The 19,419-nt window shown below is 40.7% G+C and overlaps 1 protein-coding gene across 1 annotated transcript; it reads left to right on the plus strand.

Annotated features, from left to right (window-relative positions):
* Window positions 1-3,687: 3,687 nt before the first annotated feature.
* On the plus strand, window positions 3,688-19,155 carry LOC118339617 (thrombospondin-type laminin G domain and EAR repeat-containing protein-like). Its single transcript, XM_035677340.1, has 15 exons — window positions 3,688-3,769; window positions 6,281-6,345; window positions 6,429-6,590; window positions 6,667-6,899; window positions 7,001-7,091; window positions 7,169-7,322; window positions 9,935-10,066; window positions 10,649-10,766; window positions 10,852-10,966; window positions 11,796-11,976; window positions 13,442-13,494; window positions 13,869-14,045; window positions 16,195-16,373; window positions 16,465-16,566; window positions 17,030-19,155. Exons 1-15 carry the CDS (start codon window positions 3,688-3,690, stop codon window positions 17,181-17,183), a joined length of 1,998 nt encoding a protein of 665 aa, XP_035533233.1. The 3' UTR covers window positions 17,184-19,155.
* The last annotated feature ends 264 nt before the right edge of the window (window positions 19,156-19,419 follow it).

A 19,419-nucleotide genomic window follows, 5' to 3' on the forward strand; every position in this document is an offset into this window, starting at 1 on the left:
AGTATTTGATGACTCATCCTGCACTCGGGGGCGTTTACTAATGCTGCGTCCAATCAAACACTTTCTCTCTTCTGACGCTGCCATCACTTAAATTTTTTAAATTTTAAGTCAAACTCAAAGTTTTTTGTTTTGAAATACATTTACACAAGCTGTATAAAGGTGTGTGTGTGTGTGTACAGGAGGAGGGCGGGTCAGACAGGTACAGGAGGCGGGGCTCTGGTTCACCTGGGGAATTCCTCTGTACTGATCGTTAACACACCTGAGGGAGAGCAGAGATCAGTCCCTTCTTCTTCTCTTTATCTCTCTCTTCTATCTCTTTTCATCTCAGACTTCAGATCAGAACGTTTTCCTCCGACACGAAACATTAAAAGTCATCAGAAACTGAATCAACAGACCAAATTAAATATAACTGAACGTCTAAATTCATAAACAAATATCACCTCTCGTCTTCTGAACAGAATATTTCAGGGTTTGTCGACTCGTTATATGAAAATTAAATAATAATAACTTCTGCGTCCGTAACACGATGTGTGATTACAAACATCTGTATGATATTAATATATGTTCTTAATTTAAAGGGTTTAAATCTTATTTTAATAGATTTAATATAAGAACATGTTGCTCTTTTCTACACAGTCTATATTTATAGATTATTTTAAGCTTTTTACCAAAGTACAAGAGTAGAGGAAGAGACTATTAGTGTCTCTTCCTCTCCTCTTGGGGCTGATCTAACTGGTTGTATTGCTGCTATTAAATATAATGTATAATATATAATGAATATTTTTACTTTTAGCACTTTACTTAAATGCAGGACTTTATTATTATTTAGTGTAAAGAGCTGCAGTGACAACGTTAGCATCGTCCTGGTTCCTTTATAAAAATAAATAAAAGAAGAGAAGAAAATAATCTGATGCTGAACTAAAGTTTAATCAGCAAAATAATCTTCACTAATAATCTTTTATAGTTTTTTAAAGTGATCTCCACAAGTAAAAAGCTAACGTTAGCCTATAAACGTGCTACAGTCACATTTCCTGTTTGTTTGTTTCTATAAAATATTTAGTCGATGATGTTTGTGATTGTAAAACTTTATATTGTTCATCTGTCTCTCTCTCTGTCTCTCTGTCTCTCTCTCTCTCCAGCTCCTCCCAGTCTTTTATATTTAAATGCTGGGCGAGCGAGCCAGTCTCACCTGCAGGTAAACTCTCTCTCTCTCTCTCTCTTTCTCTCACCTGAACCTGAACCTCCAGCAGTTGGCTGCAGACGTCGGAGCTGCAGGAAGGAGGAAAACCACAAACCCTCTGAAGAGTTCTGAAGATCTCCGTCAGATAAAGAGAGAGAAACAGAAACCTGTAGAGAGATTTAAAAAGGAATAAAACTGTTTGAAGGAAGAAAGGTGGACGACAGGTGGACAACTGTATCTTTTCTTTGATTTTTAAGACAAAAAGGTTGAAAATGGAGAGAATAATTTGAGTTTGAAATAGGAAATAAAAGCAACAGGTGGATGTTTCTGAGGACGGTCGAGAGCTTTTATTTTTAAAGGATCTGAAGAGAGGAGGATGAAGAGAGGATGAAGGAAGGAGAGCTGGGAGGACGTTCTTAGGAGAATAAAGTTTGTCCACAGTGAAGAAACAAAGACGTAGAAATAATCAGACAACTTTGGTCTTCGCTGGACCGTCCTGAATGTTCGGAACCACGAACTGATCCAGGATCAGAACAGAGCCGGCTGGATTAACCTCTGACCTCTGACCTCTGACCCAGGTTTGATTTTTAATATTTTTAACATAAAACTTTGTGATGAAAGAGGTTTAGATTGTTTCTGTGTAAATTTCAGTCCCTTCTGGATTTCACAGCATCTTTTATACAAGAAATGTGATTCATGTTTTTAGGCAAAAGAAAGAATTAAAGGTAGAGTAGTGAGTAGATGAGTCTGTGTTTTAGTCTCGTTAACAAACCTTTATTAAGACACATAAAAGCTTCAACATTAACAGGTTAGGAATTTATTGATTGACATTTTTTCAGAGAAAGTTCTTCAGATCAAAATTGTGACCAAAAGAGGCTGTGATTGTCTTCCAGGATCCTGAAGGTTTTTTGGGATTGTTTCGACCTAAAATGTTTCACTGCAGCTTTTTTGCAGGAGAAAGTGAAAAAATGCAAATATATATATGTATAAATTATTAGAAATCAAAGGGAAACTGTTCCAGTGAGAATAAAACTGTTAGTAGTTCGGTGATGTTTGGCTCAACATTTTGTGATGGGACGGCTGTGATTGGTCAGAATTCTCAACCATTAATCAATTAAACTAATCTGCATCCATCTAATGAATCCAACACTGAAGCACCAAAAGCTGCAGTTCCTCTAACGGCCACCAGAGGCTCCAGCAGTGAGTCCGGCTCCATATTAAACTGCAGAATAAACAGTTTACAGCTTGTTGCTCTGTACGTTTATACAACTCACCCCTTTACATTATATAAACACTTCAAGTTGTTAATAATTAAGCTCCACCTCTTTGACCGTTGGCAGAGTCAGGACCGCCAAGATGGCGATGACCACAAACCTCGACATCAGCGACACTACGAACTGTTTCATTATACGATCTGTGAGCTGGAGGGTCGACTGTGACGTCCAGACATGGATCTTATAATTCATCGCTTTTCTTTTAACAATAAAAGCATAAAATTATTACAAATATATTAACACTGGATTACTGGCCCAGAGAAACGGTATAAAAGTCATATCTTCAGGATTCAGTCGCTCTTTAACTCAACAGACTTCAACTAGAACTCAATACTGTTGGAGAGAACAGATCCACATTTAGCATCAATACACTGGTTTAATTTAGGATCAATAAGATTTTATTGATTACTTTTAAAGGAGCAGTTTGGTTTGGCAACCAGCTGAATACAGCTCAGCCTCAGGAGCAGATGTAGAGAAATATTAATGGGATGGAACATTTTATTATCAGTAAAGGATTGAATAGAAATATCTACAGGTGCAATTAGAAATCAATACATTGTATAATAATGTTATATAATAAATGTCTTTTTTCATTGAACTTAAACCGATCATTGAGTTTAAAATGTGTCCCTAACTGATCATTACATAAAACCTGCTCTCACTGTAGATAATAACGTCTCATTCTGAGTAACAAACACACAATGATTATTATTAAATTAATGATTAAACAGTAATGAAAACATACCTATAAATATTATATTATAATATATTATATTATATTACTGACTGATACTCTGGACCTTATCTGTTTAGTTTGAAGTGATTTTGTTTGTTCAGTGTTGACTTTTACCTTTTTTCCTTCTTCAGATTTGATAAAACCTCAGAACCAGAAGAGCAATGAGCTGATGAAAGAGGCTGAAGGTGATTTTATTATTGGATGGAATTAAGTCCTCTGACTTCTCCTCGAGTTGAATCAGAGACCAGTCTGAGAGATTGTCCTGATGTATTTATGTTAATTGGTTTGAATTTGAAAGGTGTGAGTCAGTTTAAGTTTAAGTTCTGATCGATAATCTTTTCTTAACTCAGACGTTTGAATAAACCCTGAAGAAGAGAATCAGAGTCTGATTGGCCGCTGGTCGTCTTTAAGCCGGAAAATGAGGGCGAGCGACAGAGGTCAAGAAGCAGACTGGTGAGGTGGAATCAAACCCACGTCGTTGGCGGTACGCAGGCGTGATGTTGGCGTGTCACTCTCTGCTGATCACCTGGGTGCTGCTCGCCGCCAGAGCCCGAAGCCAGAGCTGGAGACCCTGCACAGGTACGAGGGCGCCGGTTCCCCCAGAAACAGACCGGTCTGTTATTGTGTTCCCGCTCTTCCACCTGTGTGTCCCGTACAGAGACAGGTCCAGGATGCTTTTAGCCTAGCTTAGCACAAAGACTGGAAGCAGAGGGAAACTGCTAGCCTAGCTCTGTAAACACTCAAAATCAACAGTGTTTCCACTCAAACCTCCTCGTGGTCTTTCCTGGTTTACATTAATATTATGAACTATATAATATCTAGACCAACAAGCTAACTCTAAGTTAACTAACTCAGATTATTAGCACTCAAACAGATCCCCTAAACCAGGTAAACTCTCAGTATCCAGTCCAGTACATATTAGCCTAGCTTAGCATTTGGACTAGAAGTAAATGGAAACTGCTAGCTTCAAGATAAAAGTTAAATGTTGATTATTTAACAGTTTTAGAAACAACACTGCACGTAGCTCATAAATACATCGCTAAATATCAACTCAACTCCTTCCTGTAAGTTCTCACTAACTAGTTTAAAATCAAACATTAAAGCCTCACAAATGTAAGCTAGTAAAGACTTTATAATGTGTAAATCTGTTGCTAGGAAACATCTGTAGCGCCGTCCAATCAGGAGCAATCAGCTATGTAAACAGGAAGTCACTGTAGCATCACAATGTAGCACAAACTCCAACAGTTTTATTTCTGTCTGCGTATAGAGAAATCTTTAGTCGTATTCATACAGTTTAACTAATTAACTAATTCATTAACTAATTATTTATTCATTTTATCAAATGGTATTAGCATAATGTTTTTTAGTGAAATTTAATTTAAAATCTACCAGATTGAATCATTATTTAACAGAATTTATCAAGTGTCAGGTCAGATATGTCAACCCTGATATTAGCATGCTAAGTTAGTATTAATTGGTGCTCTGACATTGATCGGCTCTCTCTGACCTGGTCGGCCTGTTTCATGTGTTTCAGACGTTTATCTGCTGCTTTGTGCTCCGTAGTTTTTTTATGTCTTTGAAATGTGAGATCAGTTTCTGTGCATGTCGTCCCCTCCCTCCATTCATCCTCCATTCATCCTCCATTCATCCCGTTGCAGCAACAAAACACACAGCCGGAGCGTCGGAGCAGCTTAAAGGGGAATTCCAGATAAAAACTAACATCAAGCTGCTGCTGTCAAAGATTTAAACTCCCTCTGCGTCTCTCCTTTCATCTCTGTCACCTTCTTCCTCGGTCTCAGTTTGTCTCTGAATCCTGGAAGCAGAAACACAGTGAGGTTTAATTATCACCTAAAGTTTGAGTAAGTTTGAGCTTCCTGCTGCTGTTTCTACAAACTGGTCAAAAGGTTCAGTGTAAAATGAACAAATTAACATATTTTTAAAGACTTTATGTCCGATATTCTCAAGAAATGTACACAAATAGGATACTGTTTATGTTTTCACTGTTACAGCAACGATACAGTTTTTCCTTGCCTCTGTTCTCCTAAGTCATTGCTACATGGTGAAGGTACTGTTTGAGGTCTCTGTAAATGTTAAAAGGGAGTTCGGGTCTAGACCTGACTCTATTTGAAAATTTGTCCTGAGATAACTTCTGTATGAATTGGGTTGCTATACAAATAAAATTGAACTGAACTAAATCACCAACTTCTCACATTTACCTTCATAAATGAACCTTCAGTGTGGAAACCACTGATGTTTACTGATGTTTACTGATGTTTACTCTCACTGGAAACACGACACCATTATTACAGGAACCCGCCAAGAGCTGCAACCTGTAACTCGACACAGCTTCAGTTTTATTTTTAGACCACAGATAGAGGAATGAAACGGCCCCTGAGGTGATAATGTGATAAAAATAACCTCTGCAGAGTTAATCTGTTAGTGATCGCTGATCTGAGAGCAGATCATTTACATCTGAGACTGATATCCAGCTGACCGCAGCATACACTCATCAATCAGTCAGAGAAAACATCCCGTTCAGATAAAACAGCTGCAGTGATTCTATCAGCCTCACTCATTCATTCTCATCCACTCACTGCTTCCACTGTAACTATCAGCTTTCAGAGGCTGCAGTGAAATCATTCATTGTTACTGAAGACATTTAATTAAAAACACACTTTAACAGTTTTACACAAATTAATCTGTTCATTCTCTAACTACCCAGCAGCAAACAGCATTTAAAAACCAACGTTTACCATCTTCAGTAATTATAATCCAATAATAAAGGATATATTATTCTGCAGAATCAGTACTTTTACATTTATACTTTAAGCTCCAGTGTTGCTGATTGCAGGAAGTTTGTGTGAAGAGTTTTGAATGAATTTTGAGCAGATTATTTCCTGAATATTGATCAGAAATGAGTTTTCCTGATATTTTTAGAAACTTTTCATACAATCCTCTGTAATACTGTCTGTATTATATATTTTTTCACAATACAAATAAATATTTTGCGCTTTAAACTTTTGTATTATCTGATGAGTTTTACTTCCTCCATGAATCTCACGATGGAGCGACTGTGTGTTTCCTCCTCAGACCTGCTGCCTCTGGACCTGCTGACCAGAGCCTTGCCAAGTCCAGGACAAGCCCCGCCCACACAGGTAGGACACCTGGAGGGAGGGAGGGAGGAGGGAACGATGAAAAAGATGGTAGATAAACCAATAATCAATCAATGTCCAACCAGGTGCAGATGGTTCAGTCCAGAGGGTCCAGAGGGCTCCGATTGGCCGGCGCCGTGGCAACAGCGCTGAGTTTCCCCGCCTCCCAAATCTTCAGCAACTGTGACTTCTTCCCTGCTGAGTTCTCATTGGTCGCCACCTTCAAGATCCCGAGACTGAGACAGAAGGTGAGCCAGCAGGACCGAAGAGAACCTGGTCTGGTTCTGATCCGGTCTGACCTGTTGTTCCCCGCTCTGTTTCCAGAGGAACGAGTACATCTTCTCCGTGGTGGAGAACGGATCTGATCTGCTGTTGCTGGGGTTACGTGTCTCAGAGAACCGCCTCCACCTCCTGGTCACGTCCCCCGGCGTCGGTGGGCGGAGCCGGCTGAGCTTTAAGGACGTTGGACTGGATGATAACCGCTGGCACACGCTGGTACTGGCCGTCACCGGACCGCACGCCACCCTGACCATCGACTGCGGACTCCCTCTGGAGCTGTGAGTCACCTTCAGTCCGGTTCAGACCATCGCAACCTGGTTCAGTTCAGTCTGGTTCACCTTGGTCGGACCGTTGCATTAACTGGTTTCCCGTCTCCCAGTAAACAGGTCCAGTCCTTCCCCAGCACTCTGAGCACCAGGGGGTCCAGGTTCTTCATCGGCAGCAGGAAGAGGTCGAGGGGACGCTTCTCTGTGAGTCTGTAGTCCGGATCAGGATCAGAAGCATCCAGAAGCTTTAAGGTGGTTCTGATTGTTCTGTCTGTGCTCAGGGTTTACTGCGTCAGCTGGTTCTACTTCCTGGTTCAGACGCCACGCCCAGACTGTGTCCGACCCGTGACCCCAGCTTGGCCGAGCTGTCCGTCCCCCAGGTCCTGAAGTCCCTCCATCTCCAACAGGACCACCACAGACCAGTTTACCCGTATGGTGAGTGAACCAGCAGGAGGATCCAGAATCAATAAATCCGTTAATAAAAGATACTAATAACTAATAATAACTAACAGCAGAGTCAGAGACCGGAGTCAGTCTACAGATCCAGTCAGGGTCGGAGCAGCCGCTGTGGAACCTGAGAGGTAAAACTCAGGGAATAAAAGTGTTCATCAGGAAACTCGAGCTCACAGCTGAAGTAGTTCCGTATTAAAATGTTTTATTTTGGTATCAGGACACGTTACACTGTCACATTATGTTCAGCTGTCCAAATACTTTTGGCCACACGGATTCAAACCAGTGGATCAGATTCACATCAGGGCACGCTGACCTTTAACCTTTCAGTGCTAGTGGTTGAGGTTGTGATGGTATCAGAGATTCAGTAACCTGAGCTTTAAAATGACTGACAGCAGGGAAGAGCTCCTTCCTTGTGAGCTGGTGTGAGGTGTGAGTGGTGAAGTGTGTGTGAGTGTGTGGTGTGTGAGTGTGTGTGAGTTGTGGAGTGTGTTGTGAGTGTGTGAGTGTGTGTGTGGCTGTGTGTTGAGTGTGAGTGTGTGGTGTGGTGAGTGTGAGTGTGTTGGTGGTGTGTGTGTTGGTGTTATGTGTGTGTTTGAGAGTGATTGACAGCCCATTACAGCTGTTGGTTTTATGTTTCACTGTGTGTGTGTGTTTGTGTGTAACCAGCAGTTTGATTGATTTGATCTCCTACTGTTTGATGTGTGTTTCCATGACAACAGTGTTAGACAGGTATCCACTACCAGCTTTAAAAACAACATCGTACAGGTGTGTTCGATGAAGCATTTATTAAATCACGTCTCCAGGTGAACGTTGTTAGCCTAGCTTAGCACAAAGACTGGAAGCAGGGGGAAACTGCTAGCGTAACTCCATCAAAGCCCAAACTCGAGTGTTTCCACTGTGGTGGTCTACTTTCACCAGAACACCAAACTGTTTCATACAGCTTTGAAGATTAGCACAGAAACAATCTTACTAATTAATCCACAATAATCACAAAGTCACTGCCAACCATGCTATCATGTAAGATATATTACATGGTGTATAGCTAGTCATTTTTATTGTGCCCATAATGTTAAATTGCGTTCTGCTAACTTGGCAACTAATTTGGTAGCTAGCAATATGTTGTATTTTGTAAGCTTTAGCTCCTGAGCTAATAACTGTTAGCAGCTAAAGTCTGTAGTTCAACATCCCTCAGTTTTCAACAACTGAAATAATTGTTCTAAACTGTTTAGCTTGCTAGTTGATGTTAGCGTAACCTCCCCATTGTTGTTTGTATCTCACAGACGAGGGTTTCCTGAGTATTGTTGAGGTGAACTGTGTGAGCAGGATATCTGACTCTTTGTGACTCAGAGTTTATATAAACCTGAATCAGGTGAACAGTCTGTGGTGTGTTTGATTTACGTACCTGCCTCTGGCTGAGTGCACTGCATACACAAGTCAACTGAATTTCACTTGAGGTTCTCAACCCTTTACCCTCTTATGAATGAAGTCTGAAAGGAAACCGTGTCACATATTTTTACAAGCTGCGAGTATTTAAAATCAGTTTTTACAGAATATTTTTAAAGTCTCAAAGAGGCAAATTTTAATGTTCTGATAAATTATTTTATGTAGCAGAAAATATGTTTTTCATGTTCACTGAATTAATCTTGAAGGTGGTCTCACAGTAATCCAGTGATAGCTGTCATCGCTAACAGGAGCTGCTAATAGCTAATTCTGCACACTTTTAATTGTGGTGCCAGTTTGACAGCCTGTGTTGAGTTCAGTGTTTCAGTGTTGAAGTACAGTTGTGTATCTTTGGGGTAAATCAGTGGTTGGATTAGCTCTGTCTGTTACCACGCGGCTGTCCTCCCCCTTCGGGTGATGTTGACTGACGTGTAATGATATGAGAGTCATCCTCCGTCTGTCGGCTCGTAATGAGGATGTGTGTTTGAAGGAGTGACGAAAACCTTCATTACCCTCGCTTCATTAACAGTGAGCTGTCAGTTCCCCCCGACCACACAGTCAGATACAGTTACTGTTTAAATTCAGAGGAAGAAATCATAAGTAATAAATGTTTGCAGCTCTGTCACTGAGGGATTGTTCCTACAGAAAAGGGACTTTCCTCTGCAGGTAATGAAGCATCACTCAGCCTCCACACAGTGCGACCTGTCTGCTGTAAACTCTACACATCTGAGCTTCTTTCTACATCGACTCCACTACGTCTCTGAGGGAAACGTTCATCACAGCAGGGTCCAACCTTTTTAGAAAGAGCTCAGATTATTTCTTTCCTTTTAAGAGGTTGTATTTTTTAAGCTTTAGTTAAAGAACAATTATAGTCTGTAGTTGAGGAATGAGTTACACGTTTACAGCCGTAATACAATTTGAAGGTTAAAGGTTGCTAGCTGATGTTGGCACAACATTGTCGATAATGATTTGCTGTGGAGTTTTGTACCAAATGCAGAGAGATAAAGCTAATATCTAATATCTGGTCTTGATATCATGCTAACATACTAAAGCTAGAGCTAACAAGTTCAGACTGAAGCTGAAACTAACAGGTTCCAGGTCATGCTATCATGCCTTCCTGAACACATGTTGCTGGTTTTGTTGTTGTGTTTTAGAGGCCGAGGCCAGAGTGACTCTGGGAAATCCTCCTCCGTGTTCGGGACCAGAACAGGGTCAGCTGTGGTTCAACGCTCAGAGGAAAGGCCTGTTCATCTGTGACGGATTCACATGGAGGACGCTGCTGCAGAGTGAGTGAGACACTGAAGACACATCGGAGAACATAAAACTGTTGTTTTATTAAGGTCACTGTAGAAGAGAATAAAATCACGATATTTATAAAAAAAGTTGTAATTTTATGAGAATAAAGTAGCAGCTGCATGAGAAAGGTCTTTATTGTGAGTTTTATGAGAATGATAAAGTTGTAATATATGAAAAAAGTCAGATTTCTATAAGTCAGTACGTTACAAGAATAAAGATTTATTTAACAATTTAGCAGGAAACCTTGATATTATGAGAAGTCAGAATTCAAGATGTTTTGGGAGGAGAAAAGTTATTATATATATAACTTATATAAAGTTGTAGTTAAATAAAAAGAGTCACATGGCTATCTATACTTCCTCAAAGGATGCAGATTGGTCCGGTTCCACTGTAATTTGGCCTCCAGCTGTTGTGATCTGGTGATTCCAGCTGCCTCTCGAGGTTAACGCCCGAAGCACCGAGGCACCGAAGCAAATTCCTTGAATGTGACAAGGTAACTGGCTATAAACCAGTTTGTGATAATGACGTATCTCTCTCTGTCTCTCTTGTACTGTCTCATGCGTCCTCTGCAGATAAGGAGCGTTTGGATTACGTAGAGGACTACCAGGATCTGTACACCAGCTCAGAAACCTTCGACGTCGAGGTCTTCTCCATCCCGTCTGAGGGCCTTTTCATGGCTGCAGCCAACAGGTACCAACAACAGATCTCATGTAAGAACCGGACCTGATCCTTTGACCATGCGTCTCCATGGTAACCATCCTGTCTCCTCCCGCAGGGACTCTCGACCCGGTTCGGGTATCTATAAATGGAGGAACGGGTCATTCCAGCTGTACCAGAACATCAGCACTCAGGAGGCTCGAGCCTGGAAACACTTCACCATTGACGACAAGGTGAGAGCTGCTTTAGCTTAAAACTGGACCATACCATGAAACTAGTGATTAAAAATATAATACCATGTTGCTGTAAAACGCTTGTTCTTCAGATGTCGATTTACTGTTTGACCTTTCGCTCTAATTTACATCCTAAAAGCTTTATTTTATGTTGCTATCAGAAGGAATTAATGCAGAATTAATGTCAGAAATCTACCATCTAAGTGTCCAGATGTTTGCTAACAGAAACTGTTCATGTTATCTGATGTTTCATCGGCTTGTCTGAAGCTAAACCCAGACAGGTAAGAGAACAGGTATCTCTGCTAATGCTAATGCTGGTGAGTTAGCATATTTACAATAAGGCTTTAATATTTGTTTGTGGTCTGTGTCATTCCCTTCAATCAGTTTAATACAAACGTACTGACTGGACTGAATCGACAGTGTCAACAGCAATCTTCCTCTAGCTGTCGGCTGTGTTTAACCTCTGCCCATGTGACCTCTGCCCTGTGGTTGACTTTGTGAATAGGAGCGGTGTGTGCACTCAGTGAGAGGAGTGTCTTTGAAAGGTCAAACAGAAGCCAGAACAAAAATAGTTGAGGTTGTTAGTGAGCAGCTGTTTGAACTCTTTCTGTACAGTGAATGTGGTTCATATGTGCCGACACACACGGACAGGTGTTAACATAAAGCTCTGCAGGTATTCAGAGTGTAGAGAGGAAGGACGGTTACAGTGCTGGAAGGAGTATTCAGATCATGTGTCCTTTGTTTTGACCATGTAGTGTCTGGTCTATGGATTTTATCCGTATTGCGATGTGTTAAAGATGATAAATAATTGTATTTTTTTCTCCATCAGATTTTCCTGGTGGTGGCGAACTCCAAGGAGGCAGAGCCTGAGCTGTCGGTCATCTACCGGTGGAATCAGCGGCAGCGGCGTTTCCTCCGTCACCAGACACTGGAGACTCACTCCGCTCTGGACTGGGAGGCCTTTCAAATCCACAACCACAGCTTCCTGGTGGTGGCCAATCACAGACGAGGTAAAGCTGACAGAGAGTCACATGTTTTAAATGTATTTATTATACAACACGTACTCATCCCAGGTTGTCAAATACTGACGCTGCTGCTTTGTCACACCTGGTTTTTATTTTAGTTACCCAGATAACTCAGTTAAGAAGCAATTTACCAGCTTCTCAGTAAGACCGGATGTAAAGCTTACGTCATTTTCTCAAAGACATTACTTTGTCTCGCTCAGAAGTCTTTTTCAGTACATCATTTAATGAAAGAAGGCTATCCGAGCCTGAACAATAATTATGATTATTTCTCTCTAAGTCGACTGCTTCTTTTTATTTGTTTTTATGTTTCTGTTCTTGTGTTCGCTCTATAGCTCTCAATGTCTGTGAAATTGCCCTTTTCCTTTTCTTTGAACTTTGCTGCAGACTACAAACGATTAGCTACAAGACAGCAGGAGATTGTTAACGATGCCCAGCACTAACCCAATCACAAAATAAAATACTCTGTGTAGAGTCCAGATTAAAGTTCACACTACACTTTGAAGACGTGGTTGACGGAGTTCCTCTAGGCTCCGTTCTCGGTCCACTACAACAAAATATCTACCTTTATGCAGACGACACCGACTTATATAATGATACCACCAGGAGAGTAAGTGCTCTCAACAAATCAGTGGTTAAATGTACCAAAACTTCCTCCAGTTAAACGAAGATTAAAGTTCCAGAAACGCTGATAAACGTCTCTGTGGTGAGTTTATTTTGTGTGTTTAGAGACTGAAACTGTTTGAGTTGCTTCCTGACTACATTTTATCTCCTCGTCTGTTTGTCCGTCTGTTCTGTCCTCAGTGAAATAACTGAGTTTTATTGAACCATTAACATCAAACACACTTCCACCTGCTGCGTGTGTGGAGATAAAACACACTCATTGATCTGAGCTGAAAAGAAGGAAAGATTGTTTATGATCTGACCATCTGAAAGAAAAAGATGTAAAGAAAGAAAGAAAGCTGATGCAGGTGTACTGTGGTTAGATCACACACACACACACACACACACACTTAAAGGACACCTCAAAGGCCATTATCCAGCTTATACCAGGGTCACCTGCCAGGGCAAAAAATCATATCATAATTATACATTGAAAAGCTTTTTTCAAGTTTTTTATACAAGCCATAACTCTGTTTCCATGGTGCAATGGAAACGTTGTTCACTGCTCCAGATAATAGGACAAACCTTAGATACGACTTGGCAACTGGAGATATTTCTAGTTCCCTCTGCTCAGAGAGCTAACGTTACACTACGAGACAGAGAGCTAACATTACGCTATTTACAGAACATGTTTTTTTATCAAAGTTCATATATATATATAGATACTCTCGCTCAACTGCACTGTTTTCTGTTTCATTTTTTAAAATATTTTTTAAATAATTTAAATAATATTGGAATAAAAACACTGTACAGTGATGTGGACATGATTAATGTCGTTGTGTGTCCTCAGACTCCAACCACAACATCCACAGTGTGATCTACAGGTGGAACCCAAACACAAAGGTAACACTGCAGAGGACAAATGTCCAACTCACTATCCTCTAACATTCTGTCTTCTGCTCTTCTGTCCCTTTCCATCCTATTCTGTCCTAATCTTTACCATTCTGTCTCACCATGTCCCATCTGTCATATCCTGTCTCCTCCCGTCCTCTCATTTTTCTTTCCCATTCTTTCTCTGATTCATCCTCTGCTGTCTCTTTCGGTCCTGTGATGTCCTCCTCCTCTCATGTCATATCCTTCCTCTTCCTCTTCCTCTCTGGTCTTTTTACATCCTGTCCCATCGTCGTCTAACCCATCCTCTCTCTTCAGTCTTTTCCTTTGTCTCATGTTGTCCTGTATCCTGTCCTCACTGTGTCCTCTGTCACCTGTCCCTCTAGCTGTTTGAGGTGAACCAGACTCTGTCCACGTCCGGAGCATATGACTGGGAGTTCTTCTCCATCGGACCATATCATTTCCTGGTTGTTGCCAACACCTTCGATGGTCAGACGACCACCATCAGCTCCACTGTCTATGTCTGGTTGAACGGCTGCTTCCAGACCTTCCAGAGCATCCCGGTCAGTGTCCGCTGTCTTTGTATCTCAGCAGGATCTGGTTCCATCTGACCAGCTCGTTGAAGTGTTAGTGGGTCATTTTGGGGGGTTTTCAGCGATATTTAGAGATCAGGGCTGCCAGCGACCGTCTATTATAACAAAGAAAAGTGATATGCAGTTTTCTTCTACAGGACATACAGGTATATGTTTCCAGCTGGATGTATGAGAGTTATAGTACAAACCAAAACTCACATAGGGGTATCCGCCAGCGGTGGAAACCAGCTCCAATAAAACCTCTAAAGGCCTCATGTATCAGGCTATCAATAACCATCAATCAAAGAGAGTGATCGCTCTCTTCGTCTAATAGCATCATCAGACTCTTAACAATCAATCAATCTGGACAACATATGGACAACAACTTTCTAATAATGGAAGATAATGGAACAAACTCCCCTGTGGATAAACAGGATATAGCAGCTAGCTAACAGAGTGTTTGACTAATTTCTTTTAGAGTGTAAATTAAATTAAATTTTCCATTTGTCCGTGAAATCTCCTTCCTGCTCTCCAGAGGATGAACTCTCTCCTCTAGCGCCACCTTCAGGAAACACTGTGTATCTCCTCTACAGCTCAGACTGTACACAGAGATAAAGAGCCTGTTCTCCTGTCTGATGTGTGACAGCAGCCAGACGTGATGAGGACGATTATCTCGGTAATCACAGTGAATCAGATGCAGCGTGACGACATCCAACCACAAATCACACACAGATAAAAATAACCTGCTGAATCACCGCTGACAGAGACTGAAGTTCATGGATCTGAACTGATGAGTCAGCCTGGATTAAAAGACACTTTTTTATAGTTTCAGTCAGGAGAACATTTCAAATATCAGAAAACCTCCAGTTCAGTGAGAAACAGTGAGAAAGTCCTCATATGGAGGCACGTACAGCTCTGCTTGGAGTTTTCTATTTTTACCATATGTCCATTATTTCTTTATTTAATCAGAACCAGTATTTTCTATATGAGATACCAGTGTGGCTATCTACTATGTTTGTTTTTGAGTGAAAATACTTTATTCAACTTTTGTAGGAGCAAAGTTAGTGAACCTTAAGCAGGTAAATACAATCAGCTGTCGGCTAAACTAACCAATGAGATGAGAAACTGATTGAAACAGATGAAACCAGGTCGGTTCAGTCTTAATGGATGTAGTGGCCTAGACTCCAGATCTGATCAGGTTTCACACAGTCTGCCTCAGTGGAGTTCAGGAGATTAATTAGTGCTCAATAAGAAAGACTGAGCTGTTTGCTGCCTCTCCATCGTCTCTGTAATCAATCTGCAGGCGGACGTCCTGCAGGAATCAAACATGATGACAGACGCTTACATCAAAGTCACATTTATGAAAATCTGTTTCTGCTCAGTTCATCACTCAAAACCTCCAATTAAAGCTCAGGACACCAGAGGAGTGTAATTAATGAGGCTGTGTGTGTTGTTGGGGATGAAGTGAGTGGGTTTGTTGAGTGAGTGCGTGTGTGTGTGAGTGAGTGCGTGTGTGAGAGTGTGTGAGGGGGTTTCCAGCAGCAGACTGTTTGGACTCGTCCGTCAGGGCGGATCATCTGAAGACTTTTATTGGATTTTAAAACCACAAAAAACCTCCTGAACCTTTAATTCAACTTCTGACAGAATCACAGCCATTAAACTCTGTTTACTCCTGTAATGGATCCACAAATAGATCTCAGCCTCGCTCAAAGCTGGACGCCAGGAATACAAACCCTGCTGGTGTCCCCTGGAGGCTGAAAGAGTCATTACATCCAGAACCACAAACTAACTGTGTACAATATATATATAATAAACCTGGAAGCATCTAAAAGTTGTTTAAACTGAAAGAAGAAAGTCCAAAAGTCCAATGTAAGCTTCATTTACATCTGTCAGAGTTTCTTAGAGTTATTATTCTTAACTTTGTTCTAATTTGAAGATACATCATGTAAAACCGTCATAAAAACCTAATACACTGACAAAAAGGATTTTGTTTGGTCCTCACGCTCTAAATCTACACTGAAATATAATTAATCCTTTTCAAAATCATATTTATTGTATTATTTTGTGACTAAAAATAATAATAAATCCCTGTTGGTGCTGTAAATGTAACAGAAACTTTATGGATTTATCCTCTATGCAGACGGTGGGAGCGACGGACTGGGAGGCATTTCAGATCGACGGCAGGTTCTTTCTCGCCGTCGCCAACAGTCAGAAGTTTTCAGACCGCGGTCCGAGTCTCTACAGCATCAACTCCACCGTGTACGAACTCAACACGCTCACACAGACCTTCATCCACTTTCAGGACATCCTCACACACAGGTGAGCGAGCCACCCACTGCACCGAGGTACAGGTACACCTTAAACAATTCAGCGATGCTGTGGTTAATATGTTGTTGTTGTTTTTGTTCAGTGCTGTGGACTGGGAGTTCTTCACCATCGGAGAGGAGAAGTTCTTGGTGGTGGCCAACTCTCACGATGGCAGCTCATATTCCCTGAACAGTGTGGTCTTCAGGTTTGTACTTCCTGTTCGAGGTTAGAGGGATGTCCGTTAGAGTCCGTCAGTGTCCGTTAGAGTCAGTTAGAGTCCGTTAGAGTCTGTTAGCATCCGTTGGAGTCCGTTAGAGTATGTTAGAGTCAGTTGGAGTCCATAAGTCCGTTGGAGTCCGTTAGAGTCAGTTGGAGTCCGTTAGAGTCTGTTGGAGTCCATTAGAGTCAGTTGGAGTCCGTTAGAGTTCATTGGAGTCTGTTAGCATCCGTTGGAGTCCGCTAGAGTCAGTTGGAGTCCGTTAGAGTCTGTTGGAGTCCGTTAGAGTCCGTTGGAGTCTGTTAGAGTCAGTTGGAGTCCATAAGAGTCTGTCGGAGTCCGTTAGAGTCTGTCAGAGTCCATTGGAGTCTGACGATGTCTATCAAAATCTGTTGGAGTCTGTAGGATTTGATTGTGTATTTGAACTCTGTATCTCTATATGTGTTTTCAGGTGGCAGGGTTCTGAGGGCTTTGTTCAGGTCCATAGTCTGCTAACGTCAGGCTGCAGAGACTGGGAACACTTCAGCACTGACGAAGGATCCTTCCTCATCTACTCCAGCGCCACTTCCAGGCTCAGCAAGGTCTTCAAACTCAGGACCTACTGAATCAGACTCCGTCCGACAGCTCGAGCTTGAAACACTCGGCAAGAAGTTTTTAAACCTTAAAAACTGGGCCGTCATCCGGCTCAGTGACGTCTTCAAACTGCAAGTTTTAGTTTTACATCCTGACATCGTTTATTTCAATGTTTCCTTCACAACTGACTGAAGACTTCAGAGTTAAAGTTAAATCCTCACACCTTCAACCTGTGGAGTCCTGAGTGAGCTGCATTCACTAGCACCTTTCTTAAACTGTTTATAAAAAGTCATATTAAGCTCTGCTGATATGGAAAGAAAATATTTTAGAGCAAAGGACTCTTCAGGGCTGGGTGGTATCATCATGTACGAAGGTGTGCCGGTACTTCCCTTCAGGTTTACAATCATTACAACCTTCTAAAGGTTTTGGTTTGTAGTCATGGGTATATGTTAAGTTTCTTGTTTTCAGCAGAAGAATCATCGAGAGTCAGCCGTTGCCGGGCTGGAAGGTTTCTCACGTCATCACAAACATCAACACAAAGGTCCAAAAACCTGAGCAGGAAGCAGACACTGAGCGTCGGGGTGGAGTGGGTCTCACTTTCAGCCCTGCAGTGAAACGATGCAGAATCACCCACCGCAGCAGGAAAAGGTCACCGGCTGCAATAACAACACTCAACGGAAAAATTATTTACTTTATGAAACGATATACAGGAACTCTTCAGTTGGAAATGTCTTGTTGTGAAATTAAGACGGACGTGTTCATTCTGACGTTACTGAGGAGCTCTCAACTGAATCCTTCCTGTTATATCGCTCTCTGCACAGCCACCAGACTCCACTGATACCAACAGTGAACTTACCTCCATCAGTCAGTTTGTGTTATTGTGTGGATCCAAAGTCAGTCTGGTGGCTGTGGAAAGACCACAGATCGATATAAAGGCTTCAGCTGATTTATTCATTGATTTTATTCATTGATTATCAGACACGGGAAAAGAAACAAACAAAATCCAAAGGATGAACACATTAGAGTGAAACAAACAAAATCTAAAATGCCTCCATCAAAAAAGGTTTAAATGTTTTGTTAGCAGGTAGCAGCTGTTAGCTGGTTAGCAGTGCAGCTAACCTATCTGTCCTATTAGGTGACTCTGCCCCGACTGGGAGCTCAGAGCATCGGGGCAGTGTCGGTGTTTAACGTCAAACCGCCAAATTTTCCCAGTCAGTTAGCTAACAGCTACAAGTCAATCAGTAAACTTAGTAAATCTCTGAGAGTTGAAGCAAAGAAGCTGCACGACATCTGAGGAAAAAAACAGAAAATATAAATTTTCCCTCCCTGAACAAGAACTTTTGGATAAAAGTCTTACAGTAACATGTTAGTAAGCTACATTAGCTTCCTGCAGTTTGGACTCTTATGTGATCAACAGGTGAATTTATGAGTCAAAGTTAAACTATAAGAAGTTACTTTTCTGATTATCCTGTAACAATCGCTGCGATCCCACTTAACTGATTTTATTCTGAAGGGATTTTAAACGCTGGTGTGAATGTGTCATTAGAGGGGTGTGTTTTCAAAATAAGAGTACACTTTATTTTGAGTGACTGAATCATTTTCATTGTTTTACTTTCAAGAATTATTTAAAGTTGGAAACTGGAAGAAATATAATACGTTTTTATAAATGTAAATAATTAATAAGCTATAATAAGATATTAAAGGAGAATATATCGCTGAAACCAAAGAAAAGCTTTTTAAAAACCTTTTGTACTCGACTGATTCTGGTTAAAAATGAATATTAATATTACTGTATGTTCAGATTTGTGTTGTGAATTATGTTTAAAAAACATCTCTGTTCTGTAATAATGTTGATGAATCAGATATTGATTTAACAGGAAGTAGTTACAGACAATAATAACTATTAATAATAATATTTAAAATATTATTAAACAATAATTTATTGTTGGGTTTGGTTATAAATCTTAGACGACTAATATATTATTATTCATGATAAACCGTTATTTGAAGCAGAATCTTTGTATTATCTGATTATCTGATGTTGTTTCACTCTCATGTTGGATTTATTTCCTGCTCCACTTTGGTTTTATTTCCCTATAATTTCACCCATATTTATATATTTATACATCAATATATTGAGTTTTTATTTTCATGTGATAATTTCTGCTGAAGATATTAAAGATTTCACACAAATAAAATGAGCTTTTTTTTGAGAATTTTTTTAATGAAATATATTGATTTCAGAATTATAATTATTATTATTATAAG

This window comes from Morone saxatilis, unplaced genomic scaffold, assembly GCF_004916995.1.
Source record: "Morone saxatilis isolate NCDOM2014 unplaced genomic scaffold, NCSU_SB_2.0 Contig5, whole genome shotgun sequence".
NCBI lineage: Eukaryota > Metazoa > Chordata > Actinopteri > Moronidae > Morone > Morone saxatilis.